Below are 22,170 nucleotides of genomic sequence, written 5' to 3'. Positions count from 1 at the left end.
GGCCGTATATGCTAGAGTATATGCTAGAGTGATGACCGGTCGTGCCTGCATAGTGCATATGGAGGTATTATTCAGATGGAGCAACTGCATGCATCTCAAAGGTGATATTACTACATCAAAATGAATTCGAAAGAGGGGCAGAATTTGGAAACTAAGATCCCCTGATGTACAAAACTAAGACTCTGATATTTTTCTTCAAAATTTCAGTTTGGAATTGGGTCTTAGTTTTGTACAAAACTAAGATCCCCGAGGTACAAAACTAAGACTCTGATATTTTTCTTCAAAATTTCAGTTTGGAATTGGGTCTTAGTTTTGTACCTCGGGGGATCTTAGTTTTGTACGTACAAAACTAAGATCCCCTGATGTACAAAACTAAGACTCTGATATTTTTCTTCAAAATTTTAGTTTGGAATTGGGTCTTAGTTTTGTACCTCGGGGGATCTTAGTTTTGTACGTACAAAACTAAGATCCCCTGATGTACAAAACTAAGACTCTGATATTTTTCTTCAAAATTTCAGTTTGGAATTGGATCTAAGTTTTGTACCTCGGGGGATCTTAGTTTTGTACGTACAAAACTAAGATCCCCTGATGTACAAAACTAAGACTCTGATATTTTTCTTCAAAATTTTAGTTTGGAATTGGGTCTTAGTTTTGTACCTCGGGGGATCTTAGTTTTGTACGTACAAAACTAAGATCCCCTGATGTACAAAACTAAGACTCTGATATTTTTTCTTCAAAATTTTAGTTTGGAATTGGCCTCCCCGGGTCTTAGTTTTGTACCTCGGGGGATCTTAGTTTTGTACCTGGGTCTTAGTTTTGTACTTCGGGGATCTTAGGTCTTAGGTCTTATGTCTTAGGTCTTGGTTTTGTATACACCCTCTTGGTGTTGATGATAGTGAGGCCATTTACCATCTAAAATGTATTGTCCGAAGAGGCCAAAAGGCGGACATGAACTTCGTTCATTTTGACTCGTTTCAGGTACACACAAGGTTCAAGCTCACCAAAGGATATGCTCATTCTCATTGACACGTAAGTGATGCACGTAAATTCCAACGGCCAGGAGATGTTGAAGTTGGATGGCGGTTTCGTCAGTGTTAATGTCTGGAACTGCTGTTTTCCATAAAGCGCCACTTTTCGCAAGAATATATTTTCTTACTTTGGCGTCATCCAAGTCCTCCTAGAGTCTTGAATTCTTGCTTGACGAGAGTGGCGTATATTTCAGTCATCATGTAGATGCTAATGAAGCCTTTACGTAAGCCATTTCGAGGGATAGGCTCAATGTGAAAGTCCCTTTCGAAAACGTGTCGCAAATAGTGCAAGCAAATCCGCACGTCCCTACAGCAGATTGTTATATTCAGTCCTTAGCGCGTGTCCTTATAGTGGACACATTGCGGTCATGTTCCGTCGAATTTAAGAATCCCGCTGCGTACTCCTGACAAGGCGGTTGATTGGGCTGCTGCTCATGATCGCTGTATGTACATGTCTTATTAGGAGTCTGATTAACCACCCGCCGGAACATATGTGACGGGATTTGATTATGGATTGGCGGAAGTGATACTCACGTGTTAACTATCCCCTTCTTACTCCAATTAAACTCCAGTTAGTCGGTGAATTATGTTGCGATGGGCACTAGTTGAACACTGCCATGATGGAATAACGTTGACTTGACTCGATTCAAGGCTTGGATTAGAAGACGTATGAGCAAATGTGTTCTTAAAAAATGGAGGGGGAACCGATATACTGAAGAGAGACAATCATCTGTGTCCATGTCCTGCGTATAATGTACATAATATACATCCTAGTTCATCTTGTTTAGTCAGTGCTTTGAGGAGAGGGGCTTTAAGCCAGACTTGTGATTGTAGATAGGCTTACCTTTCGTTTGTTTCTCGCTTCAGGAGTGGGAGTGTCCACGGTCAAGCCCTACAGCTGATGAAGGTGGCTGTTAAATCATTACTGGACACACTTGGAGAAAATGATTTTGTCAATGTTGCTTATGTAAGTACGCCTATGAATGAAACCTGCAAAGCAATCACTTATGGCCGTATTTAGTCAAATATGGGTGTTTTTCTTGTATTGGGTAAATGTAATGTATTAAAACCGTTCGCCATATTGATGGTGTAAGTACGCTGTACTGTTTCCACACTTCATAAGCTGTATCCAATATTGTATCATATGACATCAGATGTATCCAATGAAATAATGGCCGCTTAGTCCTTCCCATACATGTATTTCAAAAGGTTGAATTGTTATCCCTGTCACACGATACACAAGCTAAATAAATCATTGTCATTATCATGGCCCAATATACTGACTACATATAGTCAACAGGGTTCAAATTCACCAATCGGCAATCTGAGCCATGCTTTGGTCCCCCTTTCTTCCGAATATCTCGATATCACATGACGTTGGAGCTGCATTAATCATTACCTGGGCTACAAATTGCTCTGCCCGTTGGGTGTCACCTGCGGCTTGTGAACAAATTGCCTTTTATAGCAAATCATGGTCTCTCCCACTGCGAGGTCTCTAATCATTACCTTAGATGGTGCAGGGTAATCTCTTTGACAAATCGGCTACAGGGATAGGCGGATTTCTGGGGCCGGAATAGCATGCTTAGAAACGACCATAAACCATGGCAAATACTGCTTTGTAGGGTAGCTATGCTTTGTATTTATCACTTTCTGTTTTTCCGGATTTGTTCTTGTCATCAACACCTCGCCTTGTACTCTCTAGATTAATGTTTTCAAGCAGAGAGACAGTGATAGGGGCAACGGAAAAAAAGCCACTTGTACTGTTCTATCACAATTTTCTTCAAATAACCAGAAGTTGGAATTCTTGCCTGTACTGAATAAATATATGTACATTCTTTTTTTCGTTACAGTTTAACAAAGAAGTCCACTTCATATCATGTTTTGATACATTTGTTCAGGCAAACCACAGAAATAAACAGGTGAGTTTTGATTTTCGATCTAGTAACGTACTTACTTTGTCTTTTACAGCTTTTACATCATCGCTATTGCCTTAAATGTTCCAAATTTCCCCGATAGTTAAACATTTGGCATAATCAACCAAAATTTATCGGAATAAGAAAAAAAAAGTGCAGCAAAGAGCTGCCAGTAAAACTTAGTAGAAGACGCATCATGGCATCAGCAAAATGATCGATACGTCTGGATTTAATGCCTGAGAGCTCCCAATGGATACAATGAAATTTAAAATTTAGATTTGCTTGTTGGATTTGTACTGGTTAAAATGACTTTTTTTCAAGATAGGAGTGGATGTGGATGATTTCTAATGATAAATTAGGACATATATATCAGATAGCAAATGCTGAAAGCGCCCATTATTTTAATGGATCTTATATCTGCTGATACAGCCTGGGTGTCATCTAATTATTCTGTCTCATCTATTCAAGTATATGATTGACTCGCCTGCAGAAAAGATATCGCCAAGATATGCGTAGGTGTTATGTGTGCGTGACTTGGTGACTAATTGCTGTCTGAAAAAGCCTCCACACGCAAAAATCTAATTGATTCATATTTGCCAATCTTAGAAAATAATGTCTCGTAAAGGTTATTTACTCGGTGAAAGAGGCAGAACTTATGATAAGAATGCTGGCATTTCAGGGTCGTTTTGGTGTCCCGTTCAGGTGTTCTTTATTTACACGCTCGCCATCCCACATTTTATGCTCTATATCCCCAAATATTTAGTCTTTGTGTCGTTTATTTCAGTTGTTGAATGTCCGTATAGATTCACTGGCGGCTGGAGAAATGGCTAGCTACAACAAAGCTCTTGAGTTTGCATTTAAACAATTTAAAAAGGTAGGCAACAATAATTTATTAATAATTTTTGTAGCTGCGCCTTTCAATGGTGAAGTACATAAGTTGCTAAAAGCACTGTTATATAATTATCATCATTATCTTACCAGAATATATTCTGGGAATTCAAAGAGCTGCTGAAAAGTGCTCATTTGCACTCGACCAGTAAAGGGAACCAAAAATTGACCACCATCATCACCATAATCATCGTTACCGGCGTCGTAACCCTATTTAATTTTGCTGGACGTAAGAAATCCTCTATTGGTTACTGTCGAGCTGATTGGGTTCTCTTACTTGGCATGATATAGACTCTCAATGACCACAGCTTTAAGTCTCATTCGACCGACCCTCATTAATTTATCTCATATTTAGCCTCTTGTTGTGGAGAGCCAGGAATTTTTGTTCCTTGAAAGCAACGCTTTGTTCTGCCCGGCATCGAACCCATGCCCTAATGCATGTAAGCCAGCAGTGTTAACCACTTAGCTATGAGGCTCTTGGCTACAAAGATCAGGATATTTCTGTGTCGCAGTCTTCAATCGAATTCCAGCAACGTGGTAGTCGCATTTTCATATGGTTGTTTAGATAATTCCGTGGATAGTTGGAAAACTTGAATACGAGGCCTGTTGACTGTGTTTAATTATGTTGAATACAGTCACTGTTCCTTTTACCCTCTTCTGTCTGTGTCCTTAAGCATTAACATTTTTTTTGTGTTTTAGTTCCGTCAGACAGCTGTCAAGGGTCAGGGAGCACAGTGCAATGAAGTCATTATGCTGTTGACGGATGGTGGTACAGAGATGCCAGAAGACGTCTTCAAGAAGTACAACTGGCCAAAAATGGATGTAAGATTCAAGGAATGTTGTTTTATGCAAATAACTTGAAGGGCGACTTCTCTTTGGGGTAATATATCCTTTGCAGGAATGTTGCGCCAAGAAACGATTCTCAGGTTATGTTTTCCTGTACAACTTATCTCGGGATAATCATCCCTGGTAGCCTTGGCCTGTCCTGCAAAGCTTGCCGATAAGACAATAGTGGCTTAGTCAAGCAGTAGGTCAACGTTTTGTGGTTTTTCTGAAAAGATGCTTGACACATTAGCTGCACATCGTGATGGGCGTAGTTTGATAATTTCTTCGTTACCAGGTATAAAATTCTTAAAAAGGTGCATGTCATTTTTCAAATACTTTTGATTCAAATTAACATTGTATTGATTGGTAATGTTACAGAATGCTTCGATTTCGTACCTTCACAACAGCAAAGATGCCAGGGTAAACGTTAGATTGATGGTGGCACTTGCAAATAATGACAGCCTGTTTCACTCACTTTAGAAATCACCAGTGCCGCTCCCTTGATCAGTGTAACGTGTCCCAGTTCAGAAAAAACAGCTTGAAAATGTATTGTTTTTTGGATCCGGTCAAGATGCTCTCTTGATTGTCTATATTGATTCAGAGTAAAGTTAGGACCTTACCAGGGAGGTTGCATTGGTGGTATCGTTAAGAGAGTGGAAGGAAGGTTTATCTCATTGCAACAGAAACGACACGGTGTTCTGCACTTAAAGGCAAAATACGTCTATACACTGGATTCTGAAATGATCCGTCTTTGATTCACTGCGTGGAGTAGGGCATGCACCTTGAACCAGAGTGGATGAATTCAGTGTTTTCCTCAGACACATCAGGTTCAACCCTCTGTTTGCTCACAAGCCGGTTCTGGAAAGAGTCGATCAAAAATAGCCTGACTGAGATACAAAGCACGCAATACACCTTATTGTTCAGAATAGGGATGCTATATTGTATGTTCTGCTTTGATTATTTACCTGTTGTGTATGAACTTAGCTATATGACACACTACAATAGCTTGGTCTATTGTTCGTAAAGCACTAAGTGATGTTGCCCATTCATAACATCACCCAGGGTTACCATCTAAGAATCATTGGCCTACAGTGTTCAAAGATAGCATCCCTTGTTGTACATTACAATCACAAAACACATCATTATTGTACTTACTGTCATGTCACAGGATAGAATAGAGTTTCAGATGCAAGCTTTGACCCTGAATTCAGGTCTAGAAAAGGCAGTCAATTATTTTGTTGGACCTACAATGCCCGTAATATGTCAGCCTATCACCAACAGTCTCACCACTTGTAAGATGTGTAGTAGTGTGTGCATAAAATAGCTTGTTTGAAAAAGGGATTTTTCGTCTGGCCAGTACGGTACATACATGAATTTTAGGAGTTGAGTGTTCTCTGGAACAATCGTTCCATAACAGAAAAACCCTGGAGATATAGAACATTGAAGAGCACTATACGACCCGTAACTGATTCTGCTCTGTTTGACGAGGTTTATAGTAGACTTTTCTCCATGTCTTCATGCACTCTCATTTGTATTGGTTACAGACTGCACAAAATCATAAAAGTAATGATGCAAAGGTAACACGAGTTGCTCACCTAAGGTGGTGGTGGCATGAGAACCATCCTGTATCATTTGGAGCCTTCTGTCCGAATTTCAAATTCTTAGATGTTTGCGATTTTGTCTATGGAGGTGACTCTCGATTGGATGCATGAAGTCAATTATCTTGTTCAAAACTTCCAAACTTTGGTGCTTGAGGAGTTTTTCTCAGGTAAATGGCTGGGAACAATTCCTTTTCTTTTCTTTTTCATTTTTATCTGTGGTGATCTGTGAAGAATACTATCTTCCAATTGCGTTCTTTTGAATTTTGCCCTGTATATGTGACTAAATAAAAAACCCTCGGTGGACTATGAAACTTTTGATCTGCTAGAACCATATCCCTTTCATATCCTACCATCTATATTCTGTGATACATCGTCACTCTCTCCTACTGTCCTTTTACCAAGTAACATAAGAAAAGCCATCTCTCCCGTTCTTGTCACTTTCTTGAGGATTATATGGCCCCATATTATTAAATTTACCTTTTGGTTACTACATAACTGTTTCGGTAGCTGTATCACTCGATGGATGTAGCTACTTGTCAAAGGAAGGTGGAAATCATTGAAGCCTTGACGGAAGTGCAAGCATGTTTTTACGATAGAAAGAATGCACATTCTCTGATGGCACAACCGGATTTTTTTAACGAGGACGATACTTATATACATGTACTATTTTCCCTTTAAAAATCTCTTCAAGTCACATTAGAACTACTAGACTGGACTCAGTTAGAATGAATTAAATTTTCGATTTAGGCCTAATTTGCGGAACAAATTCTTATTGTTGATAGACATTATCAGTCTCATCCTTTTGCATCATTTCAGGTTCGAGTGTTCACATACGCTGTCGGTCCAACAGCCACTCCACTGGCTGCTGTGAAGTGGATGGCATGTTCAAATAGAGGTACGGAAGCGTGACCAGATTATGCTGGGGGAGCCCTTTAGTAAAAAAACTGAAATTTCAGACGAGGTTTTACCAAGAACTTTGAGAATGCACCATGTTTAGCCAAGAATTTACAAAGAAAGAGAAAAACTTTTGGATTTAACAAACACATGTACTGATTTTTTACTTTTATTTAAAAGTCACTATCCCCAGGTATCATATTCTTGCTACATGAATAAATTGCTCCGAGGAGGTTCAGGCCTAGTGTCGGGGAAGGAGGGACTAATTGGGCTACAGAAGTTGTGAGCAATGCAGTGCAGAGGGTTTTTTATGTCTTCATTCAACTGACCTCGTATAATTGAAAAGATAAGGACCAACAGTATTTTCGTTGAATGTACGCAACGGAGAAAAATGCTATAAATTCCCCAAAGTTGGTTATTAGCAAGTAATATCTCTTTGATACACAATACTTGAGTTCTAATGAGAATATGATCCAATTTAAAATGTCCATGGGTAGATGTTTCAGGGAATTACATTTTAATATTTTATTTGGAGAATATGAAGTGCAGAATGTTAGGCGACTAAATGTAAAATCAGGATCAAACTTATCTACTGATGGATTAAATTTTCTTGCATTTCTCGTTTGTCTGTTTGACATAGTGGTGAGTTCTGAAATATAATTTCAGTTGTGAGTACCCCATTTGATTTCATAGTGCGTCCCAGCAGTCTTATTCATACTTTGTACTTTCTCTTACCCTGTTTCAGGTTATTTTTCACGTATTCCTGCAATGGGTGCCATTAGAACAAAAGTGCAAGTAAGTGTCAAATCTGATGAGTCTTAATTGACAATTAGAGGTTGTTATATCACACTTACGGCCATGCTTGTTCAATTCCATGCTCATTGACTTCCTTGAAATTTTACATTGTGCTTGGACTCCCCAAAGTTCTCTTCTACGACCCGCAAGTTTTTTTCCCCGATTTTCTTTGTTGCTGGAAATTAAACTTGCATGGCCATTCGTGAACAATGATATTAAGAAAGGTGTACGCTACAGAATGATACACTTTAGGTCAACTATTATGGCCGTATTATGAAATGGACCAAAAACCCATTGAATCAGTATGCGGAGGCAGACATTCTGCATATTTTCTCTGTTTCATTACGAATCAGCAGTGCTAACTCAATTCATTACAGATGTTAACATAACCTTGTTTGTAATCCTCTCTTCAAATATGCTTTGACTATGCAACCAAATAGTCTTCTATGGAAAATCACATCAAGTGTCGACAGAAAGCCTTGGCAAAAATGCTAACACAGCGTTCAATATGGATACAGTGTTACCAGTATTTTTTAATATTTCCGTTTGAATAGAAACCCTTCTTTAATTCCTTCTCGTGATAAATTTGGTGTTAACAATAACACTATTGTTGTTGAAAGACAAGTTGTGCTTGATATGATATTTCATTATTGTGGCATTTACATGCAATTTTCTCTTAAAGAATCTGCAATTCAATGAGTGTTATCCTTGTTAGTGGATGACCTTAGGCAAGTGTAGCAGAAAACAGGCTTCCTGGAAAAAGTGTTCGGACCTATTGTTTTCTGACGGTGGATAATGGTATATGGTTCTGTAGACACAATGGTGATCAACAGCTCAGATAGTGAAAGTACATGCTAGCAGAATCCTTTGTTTCGTGGATATTCTATCCTAGGATATTTCAAGCTATCACACCAGACATAAATCCTTCTGCCACAAATGATTCAGGTTAAGAATGCCTGATTCTTGCTGATACCTATCAGTGAATTTGTTTACTCATTCCATGCAGTTTTTATTTGTATTGACACATGAATGCAACCATGACTATTTTTTTCAGGGACGTTCTATTTAAATGAATTATCATTTGTTGCCATTTTAGTAATCACTTTATTAAAGGGTACCTGCTAACCTTCGTGTCATGGACTTTAATTTGTGATTAAGTAAAACAAAATCACCTCGGTGTTTTGTGGTGACTGATTCGTCCAGATTCAGACGACGTATCAATAATAGGGTTCTGACTGTTTTGGTTACTTTGGGGATCCAAAGCCATCTTAAATGATGTCCTTTAACAAGGTGATTAAAATATATCTTCGTACCTTTTCTATTGACAGAGCAAACATTGGGCAACCCGAAAACAAAAAATAAAACCTAAATTAGACAAAAGAAATGTAACTGACCGTCTCGAACATCATGTACTCCACAGCATACTACAGTCAACCAAAACTCACTTTCCTTTACATGCACTGAACCTGAACGTGGCTATTGCCCGAAATTTTCAAGCTGGGATGCTTTGAGAAGTTTCTAAAAAACGAAGTTGTATGAAAGGTAATTGCAGCAAAGGGATGTTGCATATTGAGTGTAGGAAACTTTCCCCAAGCCGCACTTTGGAATTTCCGTCAGCGTGTTGGTCAATCACAAGCACTGTACTCGATTATGACGATGCTGTCCTGGCTGAAGAAGCATGATTGGTGTCTTCTGATTAACCAGTTTTACTCGACTCGTCACGATTCCTGCTGGAGGAAAGTGACTGTTTGATACTCCGTGTGAAAAAGCTTTGGAAATAGTTCTCGATGTTCACGAATTCCTGCGGGAGGAAAGTGACTGTTTGATACTCAATGTCCTCGATTTTCAGTGACACTTTTTTTTGTCTATTGTAGGTCGATTTTTTACCGAAGAGTAAGACTTTGAATTTCAACCTTTTGTTTTTAAGGACTATGGGCCAGTAGTTGCCAGACCCTTAGTGTTGGCAGGTTCACGCTACTACCATTGGAGTAATATATATTCAGATGCGCTCTCGGTACGGTATATTACGAATCTTGCGAAGCTTTGGTGGTAGAACGTCAGACTCTCATTAGAGGAATCCATTGGGAGCATCAAATAATCTAGCAGTACAGAATAAACAGTTAATTAGCTGTATAATTGTCCTTGATGCACAGCTAATAAGCTGTAATTTTTGTAATGTTAGATTCAGGAGTGAAGTAAATGAGATAGATGTAGTTTCAGCGTTTGCCGTCGTGTATTGTACATCGAGTTGATCGAGGACAGTATTTGTTAAAAATGATATGATTACGTGGATTTATGATAATTCAAACATATGTTTGAATAAAACAGTATAGCAGTTTTTTTTAACTTATAAATTGGAGACCCAAATGTGGGGCCCGTGCGATTATTGCTTTGAACTGGATTTGAAAGTAGCAGTGATAGTTTGCCCCTATTGTCCATGGGTATGTCCAATAAACTTAGCCTTCAAATTCTCTTCTTAAGTAAAATGTGTTCACACCACCATCACTACAACATATAAGACTCCAGATCAAAGTGACGCATTATGTTACGCCAGATTTACTCTCGTCAATCCCAGCTTGCATTTCAAAGGGAGATCATGCATCGGAAGCAGAACGTTGCCTTTTTCATTCAATTACCTGGGGTACTTTACACGGTTGAATAACCTCCGTGTTGATTGCTTGATAATAATGACAAAGTTTCCATTTGTTTAATTCTCTCTCATTTCAATGCTGGTATCCACTTTGTACTTCTTTGAGATGAAAGACAAATCTGAATAAATGAAGCTAAATTGAAAAATTGGATGACGAGTACGTGGCAGGTCTATTTTTCATGCTTTCTGAAAGCTTCATTTTCTTGATGAAACTTTGCTTTTGTGTAATATGTTGGGAAGGAAGTGCATTTGAAGAGATAATGGAGGTGGTATTAGCCGAGTGGGATTTTTTTTAAATGACAAAGCGTAATTAATATTTCAATGTGTCTGTTCTCCTCCTTTTCCATTTAATAGTAAACTATTTTCTAAAAGTTTTTGACGTTTTTTTAATTTTGTTTGAAAAATGCGAAGTGTCTTTTCGCGCAACAGGTAAAAGAACACCTGGTGCAGGAGTGTTTCCCGAATGTACCAAGTGTCTTATCGTCATTGCTGATGGAGAGGTTGCTTCATCAAGTTTCTAGTCTAGTCGGGAAAAGGAGTTGATTCAGTCCGGTTTTTTTTTTAAATATCGCCCTTGGGCTGACCTTATCAATAGTGATTTTAATGATAGTTAAGAGAACGTTTAATAAAAGTAATCATACTTCGCTTAACAACTACACAGCGATGTACAATACATTATCATCTCAACAGATTTTGCACAATTGCAAACTTAAAATCGCCTAAGATGTTTTTGAGTTATTCGGTGAACCTGATCTTATTCTCTCATCTTAATTGCTCCCAATGGCGGTCCTCGATGGAGACTAGCATGCCGTCAACCATTTTGTTCAGGTGGTGGGTTTACGGTAGACAAATCTGAGGCATGATAGCCGAGTGTTTAAGTGTTTGCTCTATCCTTTTGGTTATTGTGATATATATAAATGTCCTGGTCTCTTTATTTCAGTGCAGACTATTCAAGTTTTGGGTCATGTGCATTTTGCCTTGATGCGCTTACGACACTACTACTAGGCCGTGGAGGTATACAATTGAAGTCGAGTTTGGATTTTCAACAATAGATTAAGCAATGATGGTTATTTTTAGTGACCAATAGAAAATGTGTACTCAAGTTGATGTGAGTCGTAACTCTCAGACTTTGTCACGGTTTGTTAATAAAGATAACCATTGTTCAATATTGGTGTTACGATAACTCAGTTACAATTAATCCCCACTGCCTGGTATGTCGTTATTTAGCTCTGTTCCGTAACACTTGTTTAGGTGTCTACACATGACTGCAGGAACAGCAACTCTGAGCATAAGTGTTTAGTGTTCTTACTGAAATTTGGGACAGTTGACTAATCAGTGAATAACCAACTAGAAGTGTTAGTACACTTCTGTGTGAACTCCGAAGTGAGCAGCACGTTTCAATGTCAAATCATAAACCCAGACAAATGAAATACAGCTTGATATTGCCGAGATGTATTTGGTTTTCAGTAGAATATGTGTCCTTATACATATTTTAGTACTATGGTGTCCAATTGTCATGGGTTTCACAAGCTGCACTCAAATCGCTTTTTTAATGAGTTTAAAAAGTTCAATTTTGACGAAAGAAAAAGGTTATGGCAAACACTGCACTTGTCGATGTCTTGTCTATTTTCACAAGTACATTTAGTAGAAATCTGCACTTTTTGGAGTCAATTCTAAGGTCTCTTTCTCTATAAGGGCTATTAGTACCAGTTCAGTTCTTATGGCCAACTACCATAGTTTAGATTTCCAGATTTCATCTGAGAGCACAAAGCATTTTTCTCACCTCACATATCATTACTCTATTTTGCGCTAACTCTGACTATTTTTTAGCTTTATTCATATACAATTTCTATATTGCAGGTCACCCATGATAGTGTAGAGAACCCCCCCCCCCCTCATTGCCTTATAAAAATGTTATTAAATGTTAAATTCCAGTTTACGTAGCATTTAGACAAGAAATTCAGGAATTCTGATGCCTTAGTTTAATTGATTTTATTCTCGTATGCAGGAATATCTTGAAATTTTATCTCGGCCGAAAGCTCTTGCCCAAGTTGCAGATGGGGCAAGTTGGGCCGACCCATACACAGATGCCCAGGCTGGTAGCTCTATTCAGATTTGCCTGAAACCCCTAACAGAATTTAATTACCCTAAACTTGTTGAACTGGCCTGTACCTACTAACAGAATTTAAAAAAGTAACTCTAGCTTGAACCTGCTAGTCGAGTTGGGCAAAACATGTATGTAGAGCGGAATTAAATGACCGTTTATTACAAATTATGCATAACTAATACAACACAACCAGCATTAACTCCCTGACGTTAAACCTGAACTTTCTAGATTGCCTAAGAATAGATGAGCATGAACTCCTAACACTAATATTATGAACATACTAAAATAACTTCTGGTGACTTTAATTGGTCTGAACTCCCCTGTAAAATTGAACTGCCTGAAAGCACTGCGCTTAAACATAACAAAACTGTAGAACTTTCCAACGTACGTTTCTCTACACTATTGATATACCTTCCAATTTCAGGACGTTCATCTGATATAATCAACGACTTACACTACTAATCTTTCATTTTGATTTTCTCATGATCGAAGGGTCATCCATAGTCATCACCGTTTTTTTGGTGATTTTCTCTTTACTCTCACAAATGGTGATGATTATGGTTGATTCGAAAGGTTTCTGAGCAGCATTCTTGGTGTTGCCCATGTGTTAGCTTGTGATCTATCCCTCCACTCTGTCTCTAGATATGATCTCCTCTTCTCTTCTTATTGTTTATAACGTTGGCTTTTTTTGTATGTTTTGCTCGCAAGGAATATGTGCCTGTTTTGGGTAGACCTATGGCTCTTAACAGCAGCAACACAATAAAATGGACAAATATTAAGTTGGCTGCAAATTCGGTATGATATATGGTCCCACCTAACAATTTATGTTATAATATACATCAATATCAGGTCAGTCACAAGAGTGATTATAGTTACAGTACAGTAGCTAACATTTTTTCTACATTACTAACCATTTCTTGTTTAGTTTTTATCTTGACAAAAAATGCTTGCTGATTTTGATTTGGGAAAATGATAGAAGAATATGAGAACCAATCTCTGATGTGTTCAAATAAAAACCGCAGCAACACCTTGTGACAGGCCTGTTTATCCGCGTGCATGCCTGTTTTTCCCGTTTACAAAACCATGTCATCAACGTTCACTGTACTATAGAGTTTGCCTCATAAAATACCTTTGTGTATGTTGTTTTGTCCCTTGATAAAATCATATCCCTATCAAAGTTGCAGAGGCGCGCAATGTGCGTGCAATGGAATTATCAAAATTGCAAGTGAATCGGCCTTCAAAGGACCCGTACTTAATAGAAAATAGCAGTTGACGAAATGTGATGATTTGACATTTTGAAGAAAAAAAGGTCTCGGCGTATTTTATGGAGCACGCTTTAATTGTCAAAGTGCATGATGTAGTTATGACACAAAACAACACGCACGGTATAGTTATTTTTGGGAACTGAACGATGTCGGAAATAAAATGTATCGTCCGATACATATTCAGAAATTTGTGAACAATTGAATTTCAAAATGCATGCACCTCAAATTTGAGTCTTACTGTGTGTGCAAATTACCTCTCAAATTCGAACCTGCGTTGAAGTTGTTATCTAACGTCTATGTAATTGCTACACCATGCACTCTGTTTTCCTACAGTTTTTTTTCCATGGTGAGATCTTCAGAAAGTTGAAAAAAACTCCAGTTGGGCAGAAAATAAGAAAGACTCCTTTCGCCAGAGTAGGTCACAAGTGTCTTCCCTTGTGATGTCTGCGGCGAGGGGTACCCATACCCCGTCAGTCTCAGTGCTAATGATTGATTGCAAGAAACCATTGAATATTTGTCACATACTTTCGTACTTAGGGGTCATAGCCCTATTGATTCGGGTGAAGAAAAGTATTTCCTGGCAACTATTAGACACTGCAGAGGTCAGTTGAGGGTACTCTGTCAGCCTGGAAGCATCTGAAACCCAATTTAGTCTTGACGTATAGACCCGGCGTATATTTGACACCTAAAACATGCGGATCCAAATATTTACACACCCGCAGTTGCTTAGCATTATTTCAATAACAAGTCACTAAGGACCATACATAATTTACTTTCGTGCATGATATCCCATGTCTTAACCAAAAGACTAGATTAAACTGTGCGAAAATATCAGTTATACACGTAAATAATTACTGTTGATGTTTATACTATTAAGGGAGAAAATTACTGCTGTGATCCTATGGTTTTGTGACATTGTGATGTGCGTACCAGTACATGTTTATGTGAAATAAATTTATCTTCTTCTTTTTAATTTAATTTTTCACTTCAGTGTTCTAATGTCATTCACCATCTGTATGTTCACTTACACCGTGTGCACAAGTCACGTATGATGTTTTCCATTCGAACGTGTATGCTTCTGTTCATTTTACATACTACACAAATGTCTCTGCACAACTTAGATTGACCTCAACTTTGAGGATCATTTTTACCTGATATATATGCTTCGTTTTTGCTAGAAAGACTGTTAGCCATTGTGCAGTTTTCACACTATTCAATGCAATGAACCCCTCACCCAGACCTGACCTGACCTACTTTTCATTTTTATGTCAATGATGGTAAAATGGAGTTATTTCAAACACCCAGACCTGACCTGACCTACTTTTCATTTTTATGTCAATGATGGTAAAATGGTGTTATTTCAAACACCCAGACCTGACCTGACCTACTTTTCATTTTTATGTCAATGATGGTAAAATGGTGTTATTTCAAACGTTAGAAGAAGTATTGGGTCTTTATAGGCAGGGCTTTGTGAAGGGAAAAGTGTTCCTTAAATTCGTAGTTCGTTCATGTACATATGCATTGTTAACAAAATATTTCGCTAGTAATTTTTAACAATTACCATGACCGTTGTATTTCAGTAACTAGAAACGAAAATTGGCATGTATTGTGTTTGTTTATCGGTCTATACAAAAGCGTTATTGGAATTTATTTTCGTAATTGCGTGGAAAATCTCGAATTTAAATGGAAATTTCGGATTGTGAACAAAAGAAGCTGGCTTGCAAGTGAACCATGTTTTCATTTCTTTCTCAATAAATGAATCGTTGCAGTTAGTTTGATAGTCCTCATCCACGGCATTCTATGTTACATTCATCTTGCTTCATCATCTCGAGATCTTCCATTTTTCATACCTTTTATATGCAGTTGGCAAGTCTTGCTTTCGGGATTCCTAGTGCTTTCTATGGCTGAAGCGTCTAATCCATAGGCATATTTTTTGTGTGCATTTCGGTCTGCTGAAAATGAACCGGTATGCATTCAAGTTTAACCCCAAATTCCAAACCTTGGGTTGAAGTGAAGACTCGTACTGGTAGCTTCTACCAAAATGCATGACATTTGTACTTTTAGCGATCAAACAGCAAATGGTAAGGTAATCTGTTTACCTCGAACTTATACGCCCAGATAATCTTTCAACATTTTGGTTCACATTTTCCAACACGTAAAAACTATATTCAGCAATTGCTGTTGGTACTTAATGGCAGCTGTTTTGATGAAAGCTTTTTTTAATAACAAAACTACAAAATAACATGATGATAGTGACGTGGTCAGCGATTGACGAAAGGTGCTGATAATGTAGAAGGCTGTGTATATACACAACTGTAAATTATAGTCGGTGCTGTGTTCAAGGTGTTGCCCGTGTGTTTTTTTCATAACAAAACTACAAAACAACAACATGATAGTGACGTGGTCAGCACTTGAGGAAAAGCTAATAATGTAAAAGCAAATTTGATCAGTGCAGCATTCTGGCTCGATGAGATCGATTATGACGAAGTCGTTATCTGAGTCATAGGCAATCATGCCGACTTGGAATGTGATTTTTATTATTTTCGTCTTATGCGTAGGTCCTGTCCAGGAATTAAGATATTTTAGTGCAGGTTAATATAGTTCATAAGAAAAAAGATCAGTCAGTTCAACTCGATCAAAGTTGTCATTAGACTACTGTAATTAACTATCAAATTTGAAGTCAGAATCAGGAGTCGTTAATGTTTCGCAACCGCTGCAGTTTTTCTGCTTTGACATGCCTCTTTGTTATCGTTCGTTTAGCACACTGTAAGTGATCGTTCCATGTAGGACTAGGTGGTATAGATCATCTCTTTATGTCGGCTATATTTTTTCTAGATTATTGCATAGATGGAGTCAGGCAAATTTGGAAAACTCTTCATGAGATCTCTCTCTTCTTGAAAGTGGGCAAGCTACAAGAAACCAAAATTCGTGCATTCGGAGTTTGGTTGCTGAAGCTAATGAAATACCGAAGTTGCATCGCATTCAGCACAGCTATGCTTAAAGACCGTTTTGTTATGTGTACCTAAATGTTAACGAGAAACTGAGTGCTAGTATGATACGGATAGAAAGAGATTTTCTCAACTGATGATTTCCAGGTTTCCCTGCTGCTGTTTTACTTTCTAAATACAGGTTATAATTCTGCGCTCACCATTGTCGTAATTCTTCAAAATGCAGGGCAGTTCACATTCATTTGTAAGTAAAGGCATCATCAGTTTGATATCATTTGATTGATTCTTGTGAAAATGTATATAGTGTAAATATCTATGCTTGGTGGTGGTGTGCTCATAATCAGGTTCAGTAACCTGGTTGCTGGGATTTAAATGCATTTTATCATCAGTTTGTACTCATTTTACTCAGAGGCTATCTACACTCGACTCGGTGAACTTCTGTCTAGAATGGTTTCATGTCCTATTTTTTACCACTTCGTTATCTATATCATAAGAGGCTAACGCGATTGTTGATTCTTTGTCGCCCGGTCACCACCCCTAGCGGGAGTATTTGCCGCCAGGTCATGAACCCCAGCAAGTACTTGTTGGTAGTAACAATTATCTTGACATTAGCCTGCGCTACTATTGTTATCGGTAGACGAATCGACTTTAGAAGAAAGAGTAGATGTAGCCTGGGGTATAGACCTCAAGAACCTTTCGCTAGTGTGAATCTGCAAGGATCACCCAATGAGCATGTGCTTTATTCTCGGTCGGCTTTTGGGGAACCTCATGAGGATTTCATGTACTAAAAAAGAACCTGAGTGAAAACATTGTACGTTATGTAGATTGTGTTGTCAGCTTGGAACCCATGCAAATTTGCTCTGGTTAAGCAGGTCTACTTGTACCGTTGTCTAAAGAAGGATTTTCGGATAGAATCTCCTGTAAAAAGTGCATGTGACTGCCCAGCATTGCTCCGATTCAGAAATATGGCCTGTTTGATGAGTCCTTCACGGATGCTTTCATTATTTCTTTATATTTTTTTCGACATTTATCAAGTTTATTATGAAGCAATATTCACACCAATGTTTCAAATTACTGCAGCTTTCTTTATAAAACAAGCCACATTTTCATTGCATATTATATAGACAGAGTGTGATGTCCCCCTTATTGGCCTTCTTACCCTCAGTTCTTCTTACGAATCTAGGAACTTTGTTTTGTGCAAAATAACTCGGAATTCACAAGATTAAATTAAATGATCTTGGCAGCTCATACAAGTTGATAATAAAGAGCGCATGGTGTTAAAAATTATTTAACACGTTCTGTCTTTAGCTGATACGGGGGGGTTTCTTACCATTAGATTGCCTTATAGAATAGAGTGTGATCATTTTCGTTCAATCACTCTTTCATTTCTTCAGGTTTGCAAACACTACTAACAAGCAAATGCAACCGTGAAATAGTCTAGAGCACTGTCAATTCCATTACAATATGTAGTTCGAAACCGAATATAGCTTCACATTTTTTCGTAAATCTAAAAACACACTTCAAATCAATGTTGCTATTCTCTGGAGTCATTGGTATATATTTTCATGCACCAAATACAACAAACACATCCTCCGAAAGCTAGCCTTTGTATCGTTCGAAAAATAGAGTCAATCGTCAAATTGTGTGAGTGTCTATAAGAAACGACCCCAAAGGCCTGCTATGGGAGGATGACACTAAAATATCTTACCTTTATTTAAATGTATAATGAATATGCTGTTTCATTCTTGCTTTACTGTATTATCCAGCCCCAAAATGGTATTGTTTTGATCAATACTTACATTTGCTTTGACTACAGGAATGGTCTGTGCCTACAAGAATAGTCTGCAATCAGTTTGAATGCGTTCACAAGTTTAGGAACTCAGTCCAACTTTCTAGTTGGACTGACCACTTGTTTATCAAGTTTAGCAGAAATGTTGCAACCTTTTTATTCTTGTGATGACGACATACTGTAAACAGACACTCGCGAATAACTGAGATTATCAAAAATAAATCTTGAAAAAGTTGTTGTTTCTAATGAAAACTGAAGGGATTTTCTAAAATTTCGTGTAGTCCATTCCTGCCAATGGCAAATGTTGAAGGGCAAAAGTTGTCGGTTTACGGCCGATCTTGAATTATTCAATGCGATTTTCTGTAGCCGACAATTTGTGGTGAACTCATTGTTGGTGACTGTAATAATTAAATCGCATCAAGAGACCAATGGCCTATAGAGTACTCTACCCCAAACTAGTAGGAGACTTTTTCCGACTTCTTAACGTTTCACTAACTTTTTCCTGATTTATCCGACAAAAATCCTCAGCATTTTCGAGAACGCACCCATTCGATTTTGTTGGCAATTCGAAACGAAGGTATCCATTCCAACACAAATGCTAAAACAGAAAGCAACTCAGGGATATCGAGTCCCAGATTTTCTGTCTGTCCTTTAAACTAATCACTGTTATAGATTTGGTGCTGTTTATCTTTCTCATGCAGTTGTCTGTTTCTTCTAATTCAGAGAAATCCTAAAGTAAGTTCTGAACAGATTCAGTCCAAATTCCACGTAACAATTTGCCAATTTTTTAAACGTTATGAATTACCATCAACGTAGATTTATGTTTCTGTTATAACCCAATGACAAATCCATATTTCAAATGTTATAACCCATCATTACCACACATTTGAAAGGCATATGTTATAACCCATAATTGGCCCATAATAAAATCGTCCATGTTTTTAAAACCCTCATGATTTGCTCCGTACTTTTCAAAATCCATTCTTCGTGCATAGTTTGTGTGTTCTGGTAAGGTAATCCATGTTGCAAGTTCTGGCCCCTCATATCTGTCCGACGTGTCTCTCGTTCCTGTAATTCTAACTTGAAGTGAATTTCTTCGGTTGCCTCAAGTTCTTTTCTCATTATTTTGTTCAAATGTCCGATTGAGTTTTTCATATGACATGTTTCACGTTCTTGTCTATCCCTCTATGCTTACCTTGTTGAAGCTTTCCTGATGATTAATGCCAAATGTTTTGTCATAAACTACAATGCATAGAACTTCTTATCAGTTCTAGCCTTCTCTGTTATTGGATCCTAGACAACAACAAAATTCTTTACAGAAACATAAACGAATATGGCTTTACAAAATCTATAGAATACTATAGAGATTCCATAGGTCCTATATAGGATTTTTCTATACACATTTTATAAAGGAAATCATACAGGTTTTTGATAGATTTGATATGGATTCTATATGGCCAAGATATTTTGAATTATTTATAACTATTATGAAAATTTCTATGGAAATTTTCCATTTCCATTTATTTCGTAATAGATTTCTTTTCAGATTTTTTAACCATTTTTTAACCAAGAAGCTTACAAGAGTTTTATTTGGATTGGTTTACAAAATGAAATTACTTTTGACGAAGAACTGCGTTGATGGTAAACACGCTCAATTTAGAAGCCTCATCATATCTTGAATGAAAGTTGATTAAATTTCTTCGTTTCAGATTTGAGATGATTTTATTATAGATTTATTGATTTGATCCAAAATTAAGATGTTTTTATCGGCCAAAACGTCACAAGAAGCAGTCGTATACGAAAACCGAAAATCTTTATATTGAAATCAGCACTTTTCTTCGAAATCTTGGATGCAAATCTAAAAAAGAAGTTATTAATAATTCTTTTCCCTTTAATAAGAGGAAAACGTTAGCCTTCCAAAAGTACCCAGGCCTGTGGCGACTTTGGTACTAATTTAATATTTTGGCTGAATTGGGCCTTTGAAAGGTAATTTGTCTATCCTAACCTATTTCCTTAAAAAAAAGACTCTACTACGGCCAATTCCTTTTATTTCGATGCTGTTTCTCTTAAACACACTGAGTAGTTATTTTGGACAAGTTAAATATTTATTATTTTCGAGATATAAGGATCTATAGAGATACAACTGCTCCTTGTGGCAAATGCTATATTGGCCAATATGTAACTAGAGACTTGTTTTGCATGTAGCAGTAGATCAGATAACTGTGACTTGCTTGATAGATGGTGTTCTCTTAAGTACGTTCTCAGAAGGACATAAAATGGTGAGAGCATATACCACGTTGCCTGGAACATTAACACATGAACTTATACCATTAGTAATGATCGAGAATGTATCGAAGTTGAAATAGAATTTCCATTGGTAATCTATAAAGTTGTTCCATAATTGACACCTAACAAGGAGACGGAAGATGATTTTTAATGTGACATTTGATGTGATACGGATATGTTACATTTACCTTGTGTTGACCCGAAACTATGAACATTTGTGAGTGAAACAACGTTTTTACGCTGCCAAACTCGTGCTGTGAAACATATGCCTCTTGATTAACGACCAAGTCCTTTGAAGAGTTCTAGAATGACTATGGTCTTACGTCAAGAACCTCACTCAATCTTTATTTCGAGTGGTTGAATATGCTTTACACGTCGTGTTGGGCGGAAATGTTTTTATATGTACAGCACCAAAAACAATTTATTAATCACATCATCTACATCCTCGATGACCATTTGGATCCTTGCTGAAAATATGATACTGGTAACTTACTACAATAGAAAATAATGTTTGCATGCTCGCTAAGTTTTATATTTTGTTCCTTCTCTGACTGAGTGCAAAGATGCATCGTCTTAAATAGCTCAGTCTACAAATGGTCGAGACGACAACCTGTCCAAAACTAAGTTGAAGACAACTTTATTGCCAGACTCACTCAATTGACATTTATTTTGGTTCCCAAAGATGAATGCCAAACCTTAGTTGCAAAAACTGCATGAATTCAACTCTGCTTGAAACTTTGTACATAACTCCCATACTAATCTCGCATCTATTTCTCATTGCTTTTCTGCGTACATTTTACGGCGTTGGCGTTTTTTTGTGCCCTTATCCTAACGCTTCCGAAAATGCAGCATCATTCCTCAAAGAAAGGAAACTCCGTAAGTTCCCATCCGAAAATACATAAGGTGTTGTTGTTTTTTTTGTTGTTGTTGTAGCGGTGGTCAGCACATAAACATTGTATAAAGCATGCCTCATCTGTCTGCATACTTCGCTGCATGTGTTGGTCATTCATAATTCTACCGAGTTTCTCAACAAGTAATTTACGAAGAAAATTAACTTTAGAATATTTGCGTTTGTCAGCACATAAATATTACATGATGCACACATTCTTTGTAGCACATGTACCACTGCACGTTTTGGTCCGTTATGACATGTCCAAGTTTCTATCAGTGATTTGTAAAAA

At 37.6% G+C, this 22,170-nt stretch overlaps 1 protein-coding gene across 8 annotated transcripts in view; it reads left to right on the top strand.

The window, feature by feature from the left end:
- LOC135491687 (voltage-dependent calcium channel subunit alpha-2/delta-2-like) overlaps positions 1 to 22,170 on the top strand; it is a 92,143-nt gene that overhangs the window by 56,053 nt on the left and 13,920 nt on the right. For 2 of the 8 annotated variants that reach the window (XM_064777697.1, XM_064777693.1), the window contains 11 exons: positions 979 to 1,029; positions 1,896 to 1,995; positions 2,879 to 2,947; positions 3,726 to 3,815; positions 4,529 to 4,651; positions 6,199 to 6,231; positions 7,072 to 7,150; positions 7,895 to 7,944; positions 9,872 to 9,958; positions 17,141 to 17,158; positions 21,839 to 21,865. In XM_064777697.1, the coding sequence (XP_064633767.1) occupies positions 979 to 1,029; positions 1,896 to 1,995; positions 2,879 to 2,947; positions 3,726 to 3,815; positions 4,529 to 4,651; positions 6,199 to 6,231; positions 7,072 to 7,150; positions 7,895 to 7,944; positions 9,872 to 9,958; positions 17,141 to 17,158; positions 21,839 to 21,865 (727 nt within the window). Of the gene's footprint in view, positions 1 to 978; positions 1,030 to 1,895; positions 1,996 to 2,878; positions 2,948 to 3,725; positions 3,816 to 4,528; positions 4,652 to 6,198; positions 6,232 to 7,071; positions 7,151 to 7,894; positions 7,945 to 9,871; positions 9,959 to 13,409; positions 13,497 to 17,140; positions 17,159 to 21,838; positions 21,866 to 22,170 lie in introns of all 8 variants that reach the window. The other 6 variants (XM_064777699.1, XM_064777694.1, XM_064777695.1 and 3 more) reach the window with 6 other exon arrangements.

This window comes from Lineus longissimus, chromosome 7 (genome assembly GCF_910592395.1).
Source record: "Lineus longissimus chromosome 7, tnLinLong1.2, whole genome shotgun sequence".
In the NCBI taxonomy this organism is placed as follows: Eukaryota; Metazoa; Nemertea; class Pilidiophora; order Heteronemertea; family Lineidae; genus Lineus; species Lineus longissimus.
Note: the sequence above shows the minus strand (reverse complement) of the source record. Positions and strands in the feature narration are given on the sequence as shown.